Source organism: Myodes glareolus, chromosome 13 (genome assembly GCF_982192425.1).
Source record: "Myodes glareolus chromosome 13, mMyoGla1.1, whole genome shotgun sequence".
Classification (NCBI taxonomy): domain Eukaryota; kingdom Metazoa; phylum Chordata; class Mammalia; order Rodentia; family Cricetidae; genus Myodes; species Myodes glareolus.
The window spans coordinates 49,637,750-49,657,149 of record NC_142038.1 but is presented as its reverse complement, the minus strand read 5'-3'; the positions used below and the strand labels follow the sequence as shown (position 1 = coordinate 49,657,149).

Genomic DNA, 19,400 nt, shown 5'->3' with positions numbered 1-19,400 from the left:
TGGTTGTCATGTTGTTTTTATTTAAAACCTTTTTCATTTATTTTACCTAACAACTGCAGTTTCCCCTCTCTCCTTCCCCCTCATTCCCTTCCCCTGACTCCCATCTATTCTGCTCCCTATTCACTCTTCCTTCTCCATTCAGAAAAGGGCAGGCCTCCCGTGGGCTTTAACAAAGCCTGGCACCTCAAGTTGAGGTAGGACCAAGCTCCTTCCCCTGCATTAAAGCTGGGCAAGGTAGTCTAGTATGGCAAACAAGTTCCCAAAAACCAGCTAAGCACCAGGGACAGGTCCTGATCTCACTCCTACGAGCCTTACAAACAAATCAAGCTACATAACTGTCACACACATGCATAGGGCCTAGGTTGGTCCCATGCAGGCTCCCTAACAGCTGGTCCAGAGTCCATGTTCTCCCACTAGCACAGGTCATCTGTCCCTGTGAGTTCCTCTGTCATGACCTTGACCTCTCTGGCTCATATAATCCCTCCTCCCTTTCTTCAGGAGGATACCCAGAGTTTGGCCTGGTGCTTGGCTATGGATCTCTGCATCTGCTTCTATCAGTTCCTGGATAAAGGCTTTCTGATGACAGTTAGGGTAGTCACCAATCTGATTACAGTAGATGGCCAGTTCAGGCAGCCTCTCCACAAGGATGACTCCAGATAAGATCCCTAGCAATAGTGGAGAGGATGTCATACTTTTAAGACTTGCCACACACTGTCCACCTTTTATGGAACCCAATATCATTTCTGAGTTTACATTCTTACTTTGTTGGAACCCAATTTCATTAATATAGATGCAGAGGTAGTTTTATAAAAACAACTTCTGATACTTTACATAGTGCAGCAATCTTTTCATTTGATTGATAGTTTGTTTGGGTATAAAAGTATGATTTGAAATTTTCTCCCTCAGAATTAAAAAGCACTTTTCTGGTGTGGGAGGCCCCTTTGTCTGTGTTGCTTTTACTGGTTAATGAATAGAAAAACTGCTTCGGCCTATAAAAAGGCAGAACTTAGCTAGGTGGGGAAAGCTAAACTGAATGCGGGGAGAAAGAAGGCAGATTCAGTGAGAAGTCATGTAGCCCTGCAGGAGACAAACACTGGAACTTTATCCGGTAAGCCAAAGCCTTGTTGCAATACATAGATGAATGGAGATGGGATAATTTAAGATATGAGTTAGCCAAAATACGCTTAAACTATTGGCCAAACAGTATTACAAATAATATGGTTTCTGTGTGATTATTTGGGGGCTGAGCAGTCGGGAACAAACAAGCGAGTACCTTACAATACTTTTCTTTTCCTTAATTGTGTAGACTCACCTTTCACAAGGAAAATTCCATTCTAAAGAGTATCTCATTTTCTGCAATATTTTTTCCATTCATTCTGGAAGCATTGGAAAAATGTACCCTCAGGAGTCTGAAAATACCATAGCACAAACTATTTGTTAACATTTTCACAAGGATATACTCTGTCAGTGTTCAGTTCAGAGAAAATTTCATTTTATTTTCCTCTAATTTTCCCTGTATTTTCTAAAAATTTTGATTAAATATTTGACCAACTGGACTGATTCTGTAAAATCCTAAGCATTTTACCCTTTTCTAGTTCCTATTTGCCTCTGGCTCTACTTTCCTTCATTGGTCATCTAATCATTTGATCTTCATATGTAAGCTTTCCTTTTGGCATATAAACACTTATAGAACTTTTTTAATCCTGCTAATTTTTAAAACAGCATTCATTGGAAATACAATATGTTTTATTATTTGAAATTTGCCTCAGATTGTATTTCCAAAGATATTCTTGTACAGCATTATTAAGGGTTTATAGTCATTTTAAAAATTAAGAATGTGTCAGAGAAGTTGAAGAAATTTACCAAAATTATATAGTTTGTATGGGACATTTAAGTCCCCTAATCTTTTCTGTTTTCTTTTTTAACTCTTGAAGCAGGGTCTCAACTATTAGTACAGGGTAGCTTAAAATGTGCAATCTCTGTGACTTCCTCCTGAGTATTGGGACCACAGGTATTATGTAGGCAGACCCACAACATTGGAAACTGTAAAAAGTTATTTGTGCTTTCCTGCTTTCCAGGTTAGCCTTCTGGACTACCTATGGTGTGGGATTATGTGTCGGCAATAGATTTGTTTTCCACAGTCTGAGAGCATCGCTTCAGAAGAGACTTGAAATCTCACCACTCTAAAGTTCTACTTTCCTTTAGTTTAATTTCATACTTTTGTTCAACACTACTTATGTGCCAAAGACTAGAGAAAGATTGCTGATCTCTCTAAATCAAGTATCCATTCTTTACCTTGAGTGACGTTGCTATCGCTGTAGACACAGCGAACAGAAAATTCAACACTACTATCAATATACCTTCAAATAATAAAACATTTGTCTCCTGATTGATTAACTTTAAACTTCCAGTTTTTCTAAATCTAGAATGTGAATGGTGTTATGAGAGACAAACATGCCATTTGCCCTAACCCCAGTGATGGACTTTTAGCCATTTCCTGGAACTTTGTAGTAAGTTTCTCCCATCTGTTTTCTATCTTTAAACTCATGTGTGTGCATTAGTTTTGTGAGTTCTCAAAACTCCTACTTCCCTGTCCACTTGATGGGCATTTCAAAGGCAGAAGAATAACTGCATATCGCCAGCTCGCCTACCTTTCCGTATCTATCTTTTGTGTTGGTTCATTTTCTTTTTTAGCTATATAGAACTTAAATTCTTAAAAATTCAATTCAAACAGTATTTTTCAACTACAACTATTTCATCCATTGCTGGGTACTTTTGAAACTTTCAATAGTGGACATCGCTAATGAGCGTCTAGCATCTATTCCCAACAGTTTCCTCCTTTAGTAGCAAGCATTAGTTCAGTTAGGGTTACTCCCTAGTTTCAGAGATGATACTATTTGGAGTTAAACAATAAAAGGGTAAGTCTTCAAGCTCTGTGACTAAAAGCTATCCCTATGATGCTGTCTGTGTAACCGTGTAGTGCTTCATTAGCCAGAACATGGCATTACTTGGTGTCATCAGATGTTAAATTTTCACTCTCTTCAGGAAAGCAAAATTATCTTTTTTTGCCCCTGAACTTCTATGTCGGCAGAATATCTTGGGAACCTGAGGGAGATCAGTGTTAGGAATAAGAGTATACTTTACACAAAACACCACATTTGTGAACCACTTACTCAATTTTTGTCACTTGCAAGAAAATGAAACAAAACTATGAATTTAAATAATATGTTTCTTAATGTGTACCCTCTCCTGGCTAATCCAGTTTCATAACCCAAGATTACCTCTAACACTTTTCATAGACACTTTTTCTTTTCCCTTCCAACTGAGGAAGGCCTAGTGAGAAGGGATGAGTTAAACTTAGCAATGTTATGTTCCTGAGACACTTAGCACGTGCTTTAAAACAAATAGTAACATCATCATAAATTTCAGAGAACACCGATGAAAATATACTAGTAACCATATAAACAATAAATATTTGTCTCTGGGGGGCATTCGATGTAAATGGAATTTAAGTAGCATTCATCAAACTGTGAAAATCTGAGAAGACACATGGTGGCGCTGTAGGATAATGTTACAGAAAAAATTACATTAAATACTACGGACACTCAGCCCCACTGAGCACGGAAAACTGAGAAGAAATAGCAAGTCCTGAAGGTGCTACCTAGAAACCGTTTGTCCTTCGGATTCTAAGGATTCTGTGGACAGATCAAGGGGCACATCTTACAGAACTGTGTGGTGGAGCAGGAGTGATTCTTCCAGAAGCCTACAGGAAAGGAGCTATGGAGAACGGAGGAGGAAGCCATCTGCAGACAAGGCAAGTCCTGCTTCTCTTTGTTTTGCTGGGAATATCTCAAGCACACGCTGAATCTCGGAGACTTTCAGTAGTGGAGGAGACCCTGAGTGGGGCCTTGGTAGGCAATTTGGTAAAAGACCTGGGGCTCGAGGTGGGTGAGCTGTCTTCACGGGGGGCTCAAGTGGTCTCTAAGGATAACAAACTGCCTTTGCAATTGAATACAAATACAGGAGATTTGCTTCTAAGCGAACCGCTAGACAGAGAGGAGCTGTGTGGCTCCACCGAGCCCTGCGTGCTGCATTTCCAGGTGTTAATGAAAAATCCCTTACAGATTTTGCAAGTTGAGCTTCAGGTAAAGGATATCAATGACAATTCTCCCATATTCTTGGAAAAGGAAATGGTTCTAGAAATCCCGGAGAATAGCCCTGTTGGTGCTGTGTTCCTACTAGAAAGTGCAACAGATTTAGATGTAGGAACCAACGCTGTGAAAAACTATGTGATAAGTCAGAGCTCTCATTTCCACGTTACGATGAGAGTTAATCCTGATGGCAGGAAATACCCAGAGTTAGTTTTGGACAAGGCACTAGATTATGAGGAGCAGCCGGAGCTCAGTCTCATCCTCACTGCTTTGGATGGTGGGACTCCCCCCAGGTCTGGGACTGCCTTGGTTCGAGTGGAAGTCATAGATATTAACGACAACTCCCCCGAGTTTGAGCACATGTTCTATGAAGTGAAGATTCCAGAGGATAGCATCCTTGGCTCACTGGTTATCACTGCATCGGCTTGGGATCTAGACTCGGGAATTAATGGTGAAGTATCCTATGCCTTTTCTCATGCATCAGAGGATATTCAAAAGACATTTGCCATCAATAAAAACTCTGGAGAAATAAGCTTAATAGGCTATTTGGACTTTGAAACAACCGAATCCTACTCAATAATCGTTAAAGCTGTGGATCGAGGAGGACTTTTTGGGAAATCTACAGTAAGAATTCAGGTGATGGATGTGAATGATAATTCTCCGGAAATTTCTGTCTCATCATTTACCAATCCAATCCCAGAAAACACCCCAGAAACTTTAGTTATGATTTTTAGTATCCAAGACAAGGACTCGGGAGAGAATAGCAGAATGGTCTGTTCTATTCCAGAGGACCTCCCATTTGTGCTAAAGTCGTCAATTGAAAATTACTACCACTTAGAAACGGAGGGAGCGCTGGACAGAGAGAGCAGAGCTGAGTACAACATCACCATCACAGTCAGCGACATGGGCACACCCAGGCTCACAACCCAGCACACCATAACAGTGCAGGTCTCTGACGTCAACGACAATGCCCCCGCCTTCACACAAACCTCCTACACCCTGTTTGTAGAGGAGAACAACAGCCCCGCCCTGCACATAGGCACCATCAGCGCCACAGACTCAGACTCAGGCTCCAATGCCCACATCACCTACTCGCTGCTGCCCACCCACGACCTGCAGCTGCCCATCACCTCGCTCATCTCCCTCAATGCTGACAATGGGCAGCTGTTTGCTCTCAAGGCGCTGGACTACGAGACCCTGCAGAGCTTCGAGTTCCGCGTGGGTGCCACAGACCAAGGCTCGCCTGTGCTCAGCAGCCAGGCGCTGGTGCACGTACAGGTGCTGGACGCCAACGACAATGCTCCCTTCGTGCTCTACCCGCTACAGAACGCCTCTGTGCCCTACACAGAGCTGCTGCCCAGGGCGGCAGAGCCAGGTTACCTGGTCACCAAGGTGGTGGCTGTGGACAGAGACTCTGGTCAGAATGCCTGGCTGTCATTCCAGCTGCTGAAGGCCACGGAGCCCGGACTGTTCAGCGTGTGGGCTCACAATGGCGAGGTGCGCACCTCCAGGCTGCTGAGTGAGCGCGATGCGCCCAAGCACAGGCTGCTGCTGCTGGTCAAGGACAATGGCGATCCTCCAAGGTCTGCCAGTGTCACTCTGCAAGTGCTGCTGGTGGATGGCTTCTCTCAGCCTTACCTGCCGCTGCCCGAGGTGGCGCACAACCCTGCCCAGGATGAGGATGCACTCACGTTGTACCTGGTCATTGCCTTAGCATCTGTGTCTTCGCTCTTCCTCTTGTCTGTGCTGCTGTTCGTGGGGGTGAGGCTGTGCAAGAGGGCCAGGGCAGCCTCTCTGAGCGGCTGTTCTGTGCCTGATGGACACTTTCCTGGCCACCTGGTGGATATCAGTGGGGCGGGGACCTTGTCACAGAGCTACCAGTATGAGGTATGTCTAATGGGAGGTACTGGCACAAATGAGTTCAAATTCCTGAAGCCAGTTTCTCCCAATCTACCACTCCAGTTCCCCAGGAAAGAAATGGAGGAAAGTCCTACTTTACGCAATAGTTTTGGGTTATTTAGTGACAGCACCTGATGCTATATTTCATTTTATGGCTTTCCCAAGGCAATATGTATGTCTCTCAATTTGCATGATCTTCAAATCTCCTAGTGTTTGCATTTTATTATATCCCTCCCTCTTTTCATTTTATGTCAGTGCTTGTAATAAGATGGTAATTTTTAAACGGTGGCCCATTCTGTAGGATATCCTAACTGGTAAAAGAACTTACTTCCTTAAATCCCACAAAACCAGCCCATCTGTCTTTCCCAGCTGCACTTTTACCTTCGCTTTGCTTATGATGAAATAAACAGACCACTTCTAAAGTAGTTGAAACCTTCAAGCATTATCTTTCCTTGACTCTCTTTTTGTACTTTTTCTTGAGGCTTATTATTGTGGATACTATTTTCAAGTAAGATTATTTTATAACCATCCTAGCTTAGATGTTATGTTTAAAGGTTTGTTGCTATTCAGTATATTGATATATTGGAAAATCTATACTGTGATCCAACCATTAATTCCATTGAAAAAGAGCTTATAGTGGGTCTGAGGATGGCTCGGTAATAGGTTCCCAGATAAATGACAGCACAGAATAAACAAGTGGGGACAGTGCTGATGTTCTTAATAACTCTGTCTTATGCATTCTGGAAGGTGACTGGGGAGGCACATGAATACTGTGGCCACTTACAGAATCATGGAATGTGAGGCCTTAATTTTACTAATGTCACAAGGTCAGAATGTAAGTCAGGTGTACATAGGCACCCAAACAGTAGTTTAGATAGGAGAAAACAAGCTTGTGAGATAACACATAATTTTGCTTATGTTCTTCCTGAAATAAACAAGCATGTGCTGAGTACTGATTGACATGTAATATTATGCTGTGTGTATTTTCCAACATTCAAACCTAAAAGGAAGAAACATTTTGTGCTCAGTACTTAGTCTATTGTGAGCTTGAAATTTCCTATATTATTATATCACTTAAACTTCCTGATATGGTCACATACCACTAAGTAGGTCCCAAATTCTACTGAAGAGTATCAGTCAAAAGTTTGGTGACAACTTTTTTTGGATGTATGAAAGTGTCATATATGTGTGGTTTCAAGAGATCATTATTTAGGTTCTAATTTTTAAAAAATTAAGTTCAACTGACACAGAAGGGAGTTTTATCTTGTGTTGAGAAGGACCAGCCTATAATGGTTCTTGCCCTTAATGGTCAGATAACACTACAGGAAAAAATGTAATGGTTGGGAGATGAAATTTCCTAAAAAGCCTAAAGTAGTCTGTGTTGACTGAGTTTTCTGTCCTACCTGGTTCCCTCAATCATTCAGTCCCTAAGAAATCACGCAGAGATCTATACTAATGATAAACTGGTTGACTCATTAGCTTAGGCTTCTTATTAACTCTTATAACTCATATTAACCCATTATTCTTATCTATGTTAGCCACATAGCTCAGTACCTTTTTCACCGGGGCAATCACATCTTCCTTCTTCTGTGATTGGGACAGGACTGGGGAGGAATGGGCTTCCTCCTTCCCAGAAGTCTCCTGTTCTCAGTGACCCGCCTCTACTTCCTGTCTGGTTGTCCCGCCTATATTTCCTGCTTGGCTACTGGCCAATCAGTGTTTATTTAAAACATAACTGACAGAATATAGACAATTGTCCTGTACCAAGTCTGTATGTATAGAAGGAGGAAAATGCAGTGAGAAAAAAGGGTCATTATGGAAGAGAAAGATAGTAAGGCATGATGGTAAGAATGAGGGAAGAACTAAGTAATGATGCTTCCAGTCCCATAGACTAAAGTAAATGTCATAAACTTCCTCTTGAAGATATTTAACACCGTATGTTAGTTAACTAATTTTAGTTAATTAAAATCCCTCCAATATCCAAGACAACCCAGTGTTTATAATTTTTGGAAGCTAGCTATTTCATTATCAGTCCATTAAACTATGTAATCTTTACATCCAGTCAAAATGTGGATACAGGCTAGTTAAATTTAAGTTCCTACTTTGGGAAGTAGAAGTTGAAGCATGCTCTCTCGCCTTTAAATGAAAGCTCCTTTATAGAGAGAACTAACTGAAGAACAGTAAATCAAATCAAGTGTTAAGATTACCTACTGTCCATTATGGTACTGTGTGGAGAAGAGTTGGAGGATCACTTAAAAAACATTATAGCATGTCAGACAAGATACACATATTACATAAGTAAAAATACTGAAAATAGATACTTCATGGGTGCCATAGTAGCTATAGTGAAAAAGTCAGACAAGACTATAATGAGTGCTGACAGAATGTGGGGAAAATGGAATACTGGTGCTGTAACTTTAAAAAATGATACATTGTTTTGGAAAGCAACTTGTCAGTTCTTCAAAACATTAAATATATAAACATTCTATTCCTCAGAAATTCAATTCCTATATGCTTATCTAAAAGAAATAACATATATCTATCTATACAAAACCACTTATGAACAAATGTCCATAACTTAATTAGTGCTGAACATAATACTAAAAAAAAAATGAAACAACCCAAATAGGTATCAACTGATAAATACATAAACCAAATGTGGTATTTCCATATAATGAAATTATTTTTAATGAGCAATAAAATAAGCGAAATATGATAAACAATGTTTCAGTTTAGGGTTATTATTGCTCTGATGAAACACCATGACCAAAGCAACTTGGGGAAGAAAGGGTTTATACGGCTTTTGCTTCCTCATCACTGTTCATCATTGAAGTCAGGGCAGGACCTCAAATGGGGTTGGACCCTGGAGGCAGGAGCTGGAACAGAGGCCATGGAGGAATGCTGCTTCCTGGGTCGTACTAGTTCTTTCTCATCAGGACTGACAGCCAAGCATAATGACAAGGAAACTTATTAATTATGAAAGCTTGGCTTTTAGCTTAGGCTTATCTCAACTAGCTCTTATAACTTAAATTAACCCATTTATAATAATCTACATTCTGCCACCTGACATTACCTCTCTTGCATTTTGCACCTCCTGTTTTCTCTCTATCTCTGACTAGCGACTCTGCCTTTCTTCTTTCCAAAGTTTTCTCTTTGGCCAGAGTTCCACCTATACCTCTTACCTAGTTATTGATCATTCAGCTATTTATTGCACTAATCACAGCAATGAATCTTCACAGTGTTCAAATATCCCACAATACTGGGTTTCTCTCCAAAGCTTGTTCAAAATACTTTCTTATAGAATCCAGAATCATCATCTCAGAAGTGACCTTACCCTCCATGGGCTGGACGCTACCACTTCAATCACTAATTTAGAAAATTCTCTACAGGCTTGCCTATAGACCTATGTTATGCAAACATTTTCTCAATTGAGGCTCCCTTCTCTCCAATGACTCTAGCCTGTGCCAAGTTGCCATAAACTAGTTAGCACATCACCTTGGGAAATCTCAAAAATATGGTGCTAATTTTTATGTTCTTTGGCAGCCTACTGGCTATGGCTTAGTGCTCTGTCAAAAATATTGTGTTGAATAAAAAACTGTTATTTTTAAAAATCACATATTCTACAATTGTTTATACAAAATAATCAGGACAAACAAATCTATGAAGGCAGAAAGTGTTTTGGTGGTTGTCTAACGTTGGGGAAATGTGTAGTAGTGGAGATTAGCTGGGTGCAATTTATATGGGGGCCAATGAAACATTTAAAATTAGAAATAATGGTAAGAGCTGCACAATTCTGAAAATACAAATGTAAACCTTAAATGGTGCAATACAATGGTGTCTCTATTTCAACAAATATGTTCCAAATAATGGAGAATGGCTCTAGAAACCTATAATTTCAAGCGAGCTAGATCTTTTCTCATCCATGATGATAAAATTGTAAAGAGAAATTCAAACCACCAAGGCAGAAGACCTCTACAGACACAACAGGTGGTCTAGGTACCAACCTTGCTTCAAGCTTTCCCAGATACTTAAGCATCAATATTTCCATATTTCTGGGTGGAATTGTGTGTTTCCTCTAGTGGAGAGCAACCAAACTTTCTGGAGCTCTCATGCTTGTATATGAGTAATCAATCAATCTTCTAAAATGTTTTGCTAAAGCCATTTTTTCTCAATCTTCAAATATTTCTGTTATAGTTAAATTCAACACGGTACATTCAAATTAAACCATACCGGTCAATTTTGTAATAGACGACTTCTATAAATTATAAGTACTTAAGAAAATTTTCTCATAACCAATGGAGGAAATTCGATTAGAAATACCTGTAAAAAAAATTCAACCTCTAAAAATAAATTTTGTTGAAAAAAATCTCAACAATAAAAACCAACAACAGTTTAATTTCTGATTGACAAGAAGTACTGGAAGTAAAGGACTTGTGTTGTTAGGGCATTTTAACTTGTAAGGACAGCTACCATCTTTTTAACTGTCAATCTGGCCACCATTCCTGGTCCAGGGCACTGTTTAATCTAAAACCATGGTCATTCAGGCCCCAGCTCTTTATCTACTTTCAAGTCTTCACCACTCAGGCCATTTGCTGCACTTCTCCCCCAAGAACTGCCCTTCCTGTGGTATAGTTACTGGGTCTCTCCCTCTGGGAACAGCAAGTGATTTGCCTTTAAATCTTCTCCTATCTACTCCTATCATACCTTTGACCTTGTCATAGCCTCCTCTGCATGGCACAGCTACCGTACATCAACCGTCTCCTGTTCCTTCTAAATTTCCTTCTTATCCAACCAACTCCCTCATTTGGTGCTCACACTCACATTCATGCTCTCTTATCCCCAATTACCTTGTTCAATTTTCTTCACTGAAACAACTTGGAAAGAACTCCACTTATTATAGATGAAATCACTTTCTTTCTTCTCTATTATACCTGGGTTGCAGTACCCTAAGAAAAAAACTATTGAAGTTATTAACACCACTGTCACATTAATTTTCATATAAAAACTATATTGAGGGGCCTGGAGAGATGGTGCAGTGGTTAAGTAGTTGCTCACACTAAGAACCTGAGTTCATTCCTAGAACAAACATCTAACAGCTCACAATCTATTGTAATTCCAGCTGCCCTCTTCTGGACTCCTCAGGTACCTGCATTCATGTGCTTACATACACACACACACACACACACACACACAGTTAAAAAATATATGTTTGAAGTATATTCATATTTAAGGCCAAGAAATTCCTTTATAATTTTCCTAATCTCCTTTCTGTATTGACAACTACTTTTAAAGCTTGATAATCTTACGTTAATTCTCTCACTCAGTTATTCAACAGATGAACTTTCCTCGTGAACCTTAATGATAAAAGAGAACTTGTCAGATGTTGATTATTTTAGTTCCCTGTACCACATTTTACCTGCAGGTTTTGTGTCAACTTGACACAAGCTAAAGTCATCAGAGAAGAAGGAGCTTCAGTTGAGGAAATGCCTCCATGAGAACCAGCTGTAAGATGCTTTCTCATTTGGTGATCAATGCAGAAGGACCCAGCCCATGGTGGATGGTGCCATCGCTGGGCTGGTGGTCCTGGGTTCTATAAGAAAGCAGGCTGAGCAAGCCAGGGGAAGCAAACCAGTAAGCAGCACTCCTCCATGGCCTCTGCACCAGTTCCTGCTTCCAGAATCCTGCCCTGTCTGAGATCCTGTGCTGACTTCCTTTGGTAAGGAACAGCAATGTGGAAATATATGCCAAATAAAAACCCTTTCCTCCACAAGTTGATTTTTGGTCACGGTGTTTCATTTCATCAATAGAAACCCTAATTAAAACACAAGTCTACACCTTGGCAGAATATGCCATACTTTTCTTGTTCTGGGATGGCTTCACCAAGTCCAATTCCTTTTTGTGTTCTGGATATAGTCTTTAACTGACCTCTGGGGCTTCTGCATTGATTATCTTTTCAGCATTTTAATTTTCTTCCTTTCTAGTAAATACTAAACAGCATTATTAAAAATATTTTTAAGATTCCCCCGTCTTTTAAAAACTAGGTCTATATATTTCATCAGCTGTTTATAACCTTTTTTTCATTTATAGATTGCTTGACTTCATTTCCTACCCTTGTTTGCTTCCTCATCCCTCAGACTTCCTAACCAAGGACAGTTTCATTTTCCTTGCAACCATTTTACTGAAAATGTTATTTTATGGTCATAAAAATGTATGTATGCATTAAATAATGTTATATTACCAAATCAAATAAATGTAATATGCAATGCTCTACAAAAGCCCTTCTCTTTCGTGTGACTGTGCTAACACAAATGGCTGTATAACTAGAACAGTTTTGCCCTTCATGGTTCTTCTAGAACCAGACTTCACTCCAAATGACTGCTTCAACATTTCCTATGGAAAATGAATAGTCTATTTGGCTGTAACGTCTCACTATCATACCTATGTTCTAGATGACTTGGGGAAAAGATGGTCATTTAGACCTCTTCTGTCCCAGACAAGAAAGTTACAAACAAAAATTCTGCTCTCAAACTGTCTGTGAAATTGCCAAGGTCAAACCAAACTACCAAGGAGGCTTAGGCAGGCATATCAACTCAGTTGCCATATATCTTAGTTACTCTTCTATTGCTATAATAAAACGTATGACCAAAGCAACTAACTTTTAGAAGTGTTTAACTTGGGGCTTATTTTTTCAGTGTGTTAGAGTCCGTGATAGTCTGGTGGCAGAAACAGCTGAGAGCTCACATCTTGATCTGCAACTGGAGGCAGAAAGAAAACTATAAGAAAGACATAAGCTCTTCAAAACATCAAAGTCTGACACAAGTGACATTCCTTCTCCAATAGGGCCACACTTTCTAATCCTTCCATCAGCTGGAGACACAGTGTTCAACCATAAGAATCCTTAGCAAGCATTCCCATTCAAGCCACCATACCATACAATTGAGTGCATGTAAAAAAGTGGTGTATATTTTAATAGACACCTATCAGGGTAATCCACAAATTCTGCCTTAAATACAGTAGACAATTTAAATACTTACTTTTTTCTTGACTTGAGAGTATTTTCCACTCTTCCTAACTTCCTTTCAGAGAATTATTTTGAATCTAGGTATTTTTTGTTTGGAAGAAGTTACTTATTTTCCTTTTCCTGTAAGTGAACATTGGTTATAGTGTTCTGTGTATAACAAAATTTACAAATGCCTATTGTTTTCCAATGAGAGTAGCACTTGTCTATGACCTACACACACCAACTTATATACTTCAAATTGTCCCTGGATTACTTATAATACCCAATGCCTAATAAAAATGGAAAGTCTTACATACTCCATACAAATAAAATGTTTGAGGTTATGTTGTGATTTATTTTATTTTTATAATCTTACTGCTTTAGAGTGAGAGATTGAACCATAGTCTTAATAAGCATACCACACACTCACACCACTACTGAGTGACCTCCCTATGTTTTAATTATCCTCTTAACATTTATTTAGTTATTTGTGGTTTCTTTAAAATGCCAACTCATTAGTTTCTATGGTAATGATCCTAGGAGGTAAAGTTATCAGCATCCTATATTTAATAGGTAGGGAATCAAAGGTAATAGTTTGTACAGGTCTATAAGTGGTAAGTGACAGTACCAGGATTCTAATGTTGACATATTGGTTCCAGAATCTATGTTCCTAAATAGTATCCATCTCCTAGGTCATAGTTACTTGTCTTTTCTAGATGTTTCCACTATTCTTTACCTATGAGTTGTTATATCTTAATTATTAGCTTATCAATTTTTCTAGAATTCAAGTTCGACAAAATAAGACCATCTTATTTGCATTATATCTTCACATGTGTATGTATATGTGTGTGTGCGCGTGTTTTGTGTGTATGTGTGTGTTTTCAGACAGTGTCTCCCTACATAGCCTTTCCCGGCATGGAGCTCACGATGTAGACCAGACTAACCTCAAACTCTTACAGATCTCTCTGACCCTGCCTCGTGAGTACTGGGATTAATGGCATGCACCACTACACCCTACTATTTTTAAGTGTAAAATTAAGACACCTAATACTCCTATGACTTAAACCAAGTTAACTACTAACAAAAGTAGTTTGTTAAAATACAAAAGCTCTGTATTTTTCCAGATTAATAAGTGTGTCTATGGTGTGTGTGTGTGTGTGTGTGTGTGTGTGTAAAAGGCAATAGTGTTACCAATTGTATTATGAACTCGCACCAACAAACATTTACCAGAGAGAAGGCAAATATTTGTAACCACTAAAGGATTGTCTTGAAATAAATATTATTTATTTATTTGGGACACTTTAGTGGATCTTTTTGAGTTGAAAATTCTAAACACTAATGATTTTATGGGAACTATGGACTTTGTTTCAATTATAATCCAGGCAATCCAACAACAAGAGACATTTTGTAGGAAACTGGAAGAGGCCAAACAGACTGAGTTATAAGTTATAATCAAAAATTATATCTAAATAGATCAATTATAATAATGATATTGTAATTATGTTTTTAAAGGCCTTGCTAATTAGAAATAGTTAACGAATATTTAAAGGTAAACATAGTATATGTGAAATTTGCTTTTAAATAATCTACATAGATATATTCACAAAATTTTAGGAGATAAATACTAAATGAAAAAATTCACAGAGACATATGGTGGCGCTATAGGATAAGATGAAACAGTGCATAGCCAGCCCTGTGGGCTCCACTATCCAGAAGACCAGAGAACAGCCAATCCGTTGAGAAGGGAGGTATTACAGGAGCTTTACGGACAAAGCTGTTAAGGGATTTTCAATAGAAAAATCAGAAATTCCTCTATCAAAATTGGGACCAAATTCAATATTTGCAACAAAAGAGATTGCCTGAAGGAACTATGGGAGCCAGAAGGATGATGATTCTGCAGGAAAGGCAAGTCTTGGTTTTCTTTGTTTTGCTGGGATTGTGTAGGGCAAGTACTGAGTCTTTGCACTATTCTGTAGCAGAGGAAACAGAAATTGGCTCTTTTGTGACTAATCTGGCAAAGGATCTGGGGCTGGGAGTAGCGGAGCTGTCCTCCAGGGAGGCCAGAATAGTGTCAGATGATAATAAAAAGCGATTACACCTTAATTTGCTGACGGGAGATATGCTCCTGAGTGGGAGGCTGGACCGGGAAGAGCTGTGTGGCTCCTCCCAGCCCTGTGTGCTGCCTTTTCAGGTGGTACTGGAAAACCCTTTACAGTTTTATCGAGCAGAGCTGCATGTCAGAGATATAAATGATCACTCCCCCACATTCCTGGACAAGGAAATATCTATTAAAATATCAGAAAGTGCAACGATCGGAGCCACGTTCTTAATTGAGAACGCACAAGATCTGGACATAGGAAGCAACGGTCTCCAGGACTACACCATTAGTCCCAATTCTCATTTCTATGTTAAAATTCACGACAGTGGTGATGGAAAGATATATCCGGAGCTGGTTCTAGACAGAGCTTTAGATCATGAGGAGGAATCTGAGCTGAGATTGACACTTACAGCCCTGGATGGTGGGTCTCCACCCAGGTCTGGTACAACATCGGTTCTCATAAATGTTATGGATATCAATGACAACGCTCCTGAGTTTGCTCAGAGTTTCTATGAGGTGCAAGTTCCAGAGAACACGCCTGTCGGTTCGAGTATTATTGCTATCACTGCTACAGATTTAGATATAGGAAATTATGGGAAAATATCATATTCATTTTTGCATGCTTCAGAAGGTATTAGAAAAACCTTTAAAATCAACCCAACATCTGGGGAAGTCAACTTGAGATCATTACTGGATTTTGAAGTAATACAGTCCTACTCTGTAAATATCCAAGCAACAGATGGTGGAGGTCTTTCAGCAAAATGCACTCTTTTAGTTAAAGTATTGGATATAAACGACAATGCACCAGAAGTGATCATATCATCGATTACAAAGACAGTTCCAGAGAATGCTTCAGAGACCCTGGTCGCTCTTTTCAGTGTCCGAGATCAAGATTCTGGGGACAATGGAAGGATCCTTTGCTCTATTCAGGACGACCTTCCATTTATCCTGAAACCCACCTTCAAGAACTTTTTCACTCTCCTTTCTGAAAAAGCACTGGACAGAGAGAGCAGAGCTGAGTACAACATCACCATCACAGTCAGCGACATGGGCACACCCAGGCTCACAACCCAGCACATCATAACAGTGCTGGTCTCTGACGTCAACGACAATGCCCCCGCCTTCACACAAACCTCCTACACCCTGTTTGTCCAAGAAAACAACAGCCCCGCCCTGCACATAGGCACCATCAGTGCCACAGACTCAGACTCAGGCTCCAATGCTCACATCACCTACTCGCTGCTGCCAACCCACGACCCGCAGCTGGATCTCTCCTCTCTCATCTCCATCAATGCCGACAATGGGCAGCTGTTCGCACTCAGAGCGCTGGACTATGAGGTTCTGAAGACCTTCGAGTTCCAAGTGAGTGCCACAGACCAAGGCTCGCCTGCGCTCAGCAGCCAGGCGCTGGTGCACGTCCACGTGCTAGACGCCAACGACAATGCGCCCTTCGTGCTCTACCCACTGCAGAACGCCTCTGCGCCCTTCACAGAGCTGCTGCCCAGGGCGGCGGAACCTGGTTATCTGGTCACCAAAGTAGTGGCCATAGACAGTGACTCTGGCCAGAATGCCTGGCTATCGTTCCAGCTACTCAAGGTCACGGAACCAGGGCTGTTCAGCGTGTGGGCTCACAATGGCGAGGTGCGCACCTCCAGACTGCTGAGTGAGCGCGATGCGCCCAAGCACAGGCTGCTGCTGCTGGTCAAGGACAATGGCGATCCTCCAAGGTCTGCCAGTGTCACTCTGCATGTGTTGGTGGTGGATGGCTTCTCTCAGCCCTACCTGCCTCTGCCTGAGGTGGCGCGCGACTCCACCCAGGACGAGGATGCGCTCACGCTGTACCTAGTCATTGCCTTGGCATCTGTGTCTTCGCTCTTTCTCTTGTCTGTGCTTCTGTTCGTGGGGGTGAGGCTGTGCAGGAGGGCCAGGGCGTCCACTCTGGGTGACTACTCTGTGCCTGAGGGACACTTTTCTGGCCACCTGGTTGACATCAGCGGTACGGGGACTCTGTCTCAGAGCTATCAGTATGAGGTGTGTCTGACGGGAGGTACTGGGACAAATGAGTTTAAATTCCTGAAGCCAGCCATCCCCAGTCTTCAACTCCACGATGCTGGTTCTAATATGCAGGAAAAGGAGAATTTTCGGAATAGTCTTGGATTTAATATCCAATAAAATCTCCTTTAAACTCTGAATATTTTACCTTCATTGTCAAATTGCCGGTGATTCTTTTTCTTAATCTGCAATGGATTTTAGGGTTTTACTGATGTTGCATGCGTTTTCATTTCACATGTGTCTCTCACAGTTGCTTTAAAAATCGCTATGGGGTTTAGGACATAAAGAAACAATCTGCAGTTTTTGTTTATCTTGTCGGAGTTTTATGCTAATGGTTCTACTGTTTGTGAGACATTGCAAGACACAAAAATGGAAATGCTGACTAAAGTATTGAGAGTGAATGTGTTGAGCTGGTGGTTACTGTACCTGGTGGGGTCCAAGGCAGGTAGTTCTGGGTGGATCTACAAAAAAGAAAAAAAGCGAGGGAGGAAGGGGAGACGGGAGCTAAAAAGGGGCAAATGCCACCACATAAGGGAGTTGTTCCAATATACTATTAAAATCCAGCAAGCAGGCATATTAAATGCTGCTGCATCTGGGTAGAAATTATATTGGATTCTTAGTATTCTTTGTTAGATTATTTCATCGTAAAAGATTTTTTTAATGCTGCCCCTCCATATCCAGCCGTGGAGGACTTTGTGGTCTCATGTTTTCACGAACTGATTCCTGTTCATGTGCCCTGCGTTAAATACTGATTGTTTGAGTAATTTTTCTTTATCTATTTTCTAATCGTTCCTTCTAATCCTCAAAATATTCTGGGTCTTGATACTGCTGTTGCTTGTTTTTAAACACACGCCTGCTTGGTTAAAATTCATGCTACTCTTTATCATTTATTGCTAAAGCAGATAATAAATTCATAATCTTATTCTAAGTAAATAGTCTTTCATCAGAGGAAAACAGTATAAAAACTTCGTAGGAGGACTGGAGAGATGGCTCAGAGGTCCTGGGTTCAGTTCCCAGGAACCACATGGTGGCTCACAACCATTTGTAATAAGATCCGGTGCCCTCTTCTGACCTGCAGGCATACATGCAGGCAGAACACTGTATACCCAATAAATAAATTAAAGAAAAAAACTTCCTGGGAATTAAATATTTTTAATGTAATTAATTTTTTATTTTGTGTGAATTGGTGTTTTGCCTGCATGTATGTCTGTCTCTGTGAGATAAGAGCAAACTGGAAATGCACCAGCTCTTGTGTGGAATTTTCGCCTTGAACTTGACTTTTTAGCCTTAAAGTTTAATTAGCTATTACTGTAGCAGTAATCTTAGATATCGATAAAATCAAATACAGGTTTGTATAAAATAAATTATTCCCTAAGCGTAGATTACTCACCCTATTGCTTGGTATTTTTAATACTCTTCATACCCTAGGAAACATGAAGCCAAGAATGAGAGCCAGCAGGAAACAAAACAATGCTAAAATAACTTAAAAGAATGTAAAATTACTATCATTATCAGGCAATCCACAATACAATAAGCATGTTAATTGAAATAGAAGTTAAACATGAAAATGTACAGGTAACAAAAAATCTGTAAAATATGACAGATGGGGGCTAGAGAGGTTGACTCAGGCATTAGCATAGGAATTCCATCCCCACCACCCAACTCTGGCTGCTCAACTGTAACTCTAGCTCCTGAGAAACTGACTCCCTCTTCTGACCTCTGCCAGCCCCTGCACTCACATGTGCACATATCCACATGCAGACAGACATGCCAACACTAATATGACATATTTGATAAGAACAAACTTAAGCTTCTGTGTGTAAAACACATTTTTGAAACAGAATAAGACAATAAAATTACAGCAAAATATTTAGGCACAAAAAAAGATATTCGAATACAATCATACATTATGTAACTCAAAAAGGTAATACAATGAAAATACAAGAGGAGATGATTAAAAACACAGGCAGGCAGACCAGCTGTGGTGGTACACGCTGGTAGGGTTATCTAAGGAGGCAGAGGTAGGAGGGGCACAAGTTTGAGGTCAGCCTTGGTTTCACATTTTAAGAATTTCAACAAAAAAAGAAAAACCAAACATGGGACAGAGTAAAAATTTCAACCGACATACAAAGGGAGAGATGAAGTTTTCTTTTTCTTCTCTCTCTCTCTCTCTCTCTCTCTCTCTCTCTCTCTCTCTCTC

The 19,400-nt window shown here is 40.2% G+C and overlaps 2 protein-coding genes across 2 annotated transcripts; both read left to right on the top strand.

The window, feature by feature from the left end:
• The first annotated feature begins 85 nt into the window (after positions 1-85).
• On the top strand, positions 86-6,489 carry LOC125390512 (protocadherin beta-11-like). The gene has a single exon (XM_087896109.1). The coding sequence runs from the start codon at positions 3,780-3,782 to the stop codon at positions 6,183-6,185; it is 2,406 nt and encodes an 801-aa protein (XP_087752235.1). The 5' UTR covers positions 86-3,779; the 3' UTR covers positions 6,186-6,489.
• Positions 6,490-14,468: 7,979 nt separating this feature from the next.
• LOC146891774 (protocadherin beta-14-like) lies at positions 14,469-17,340 on the top strand. Its single transcript, XM_087896107.1, has one exon. It carries the CDS (start codon positions 14,921-14,923, stop codon positions 17,318-17,320), a length of 2,400 nt encoding a protein of 799 aa, XP_087752233.1. The 5' UTR covers positions 14,469-14,920; the 3' UTR covers positions 17,321-17,340.
• Positions 17,341-19,400: the final 2,060 nt, after the last annotated feature.

Excerpts from the sequence above, each read along its gene's own strand:
- LOC125390512 (XM_087896109.1), top strand. The coding sequence starts at position 3,780 with ATGGAGAACGGAGGAGGAAGCCATCTGCAGACAAGGCAAGTCCTGCTT.
- LOC146891774 (XM_087896107.1), top strand. The coding sequence starts at position 14,921 with ATGGGAGCCAGAAGGATGATGATTCTGCAGGAAAGGCAAGTCTTGGTT.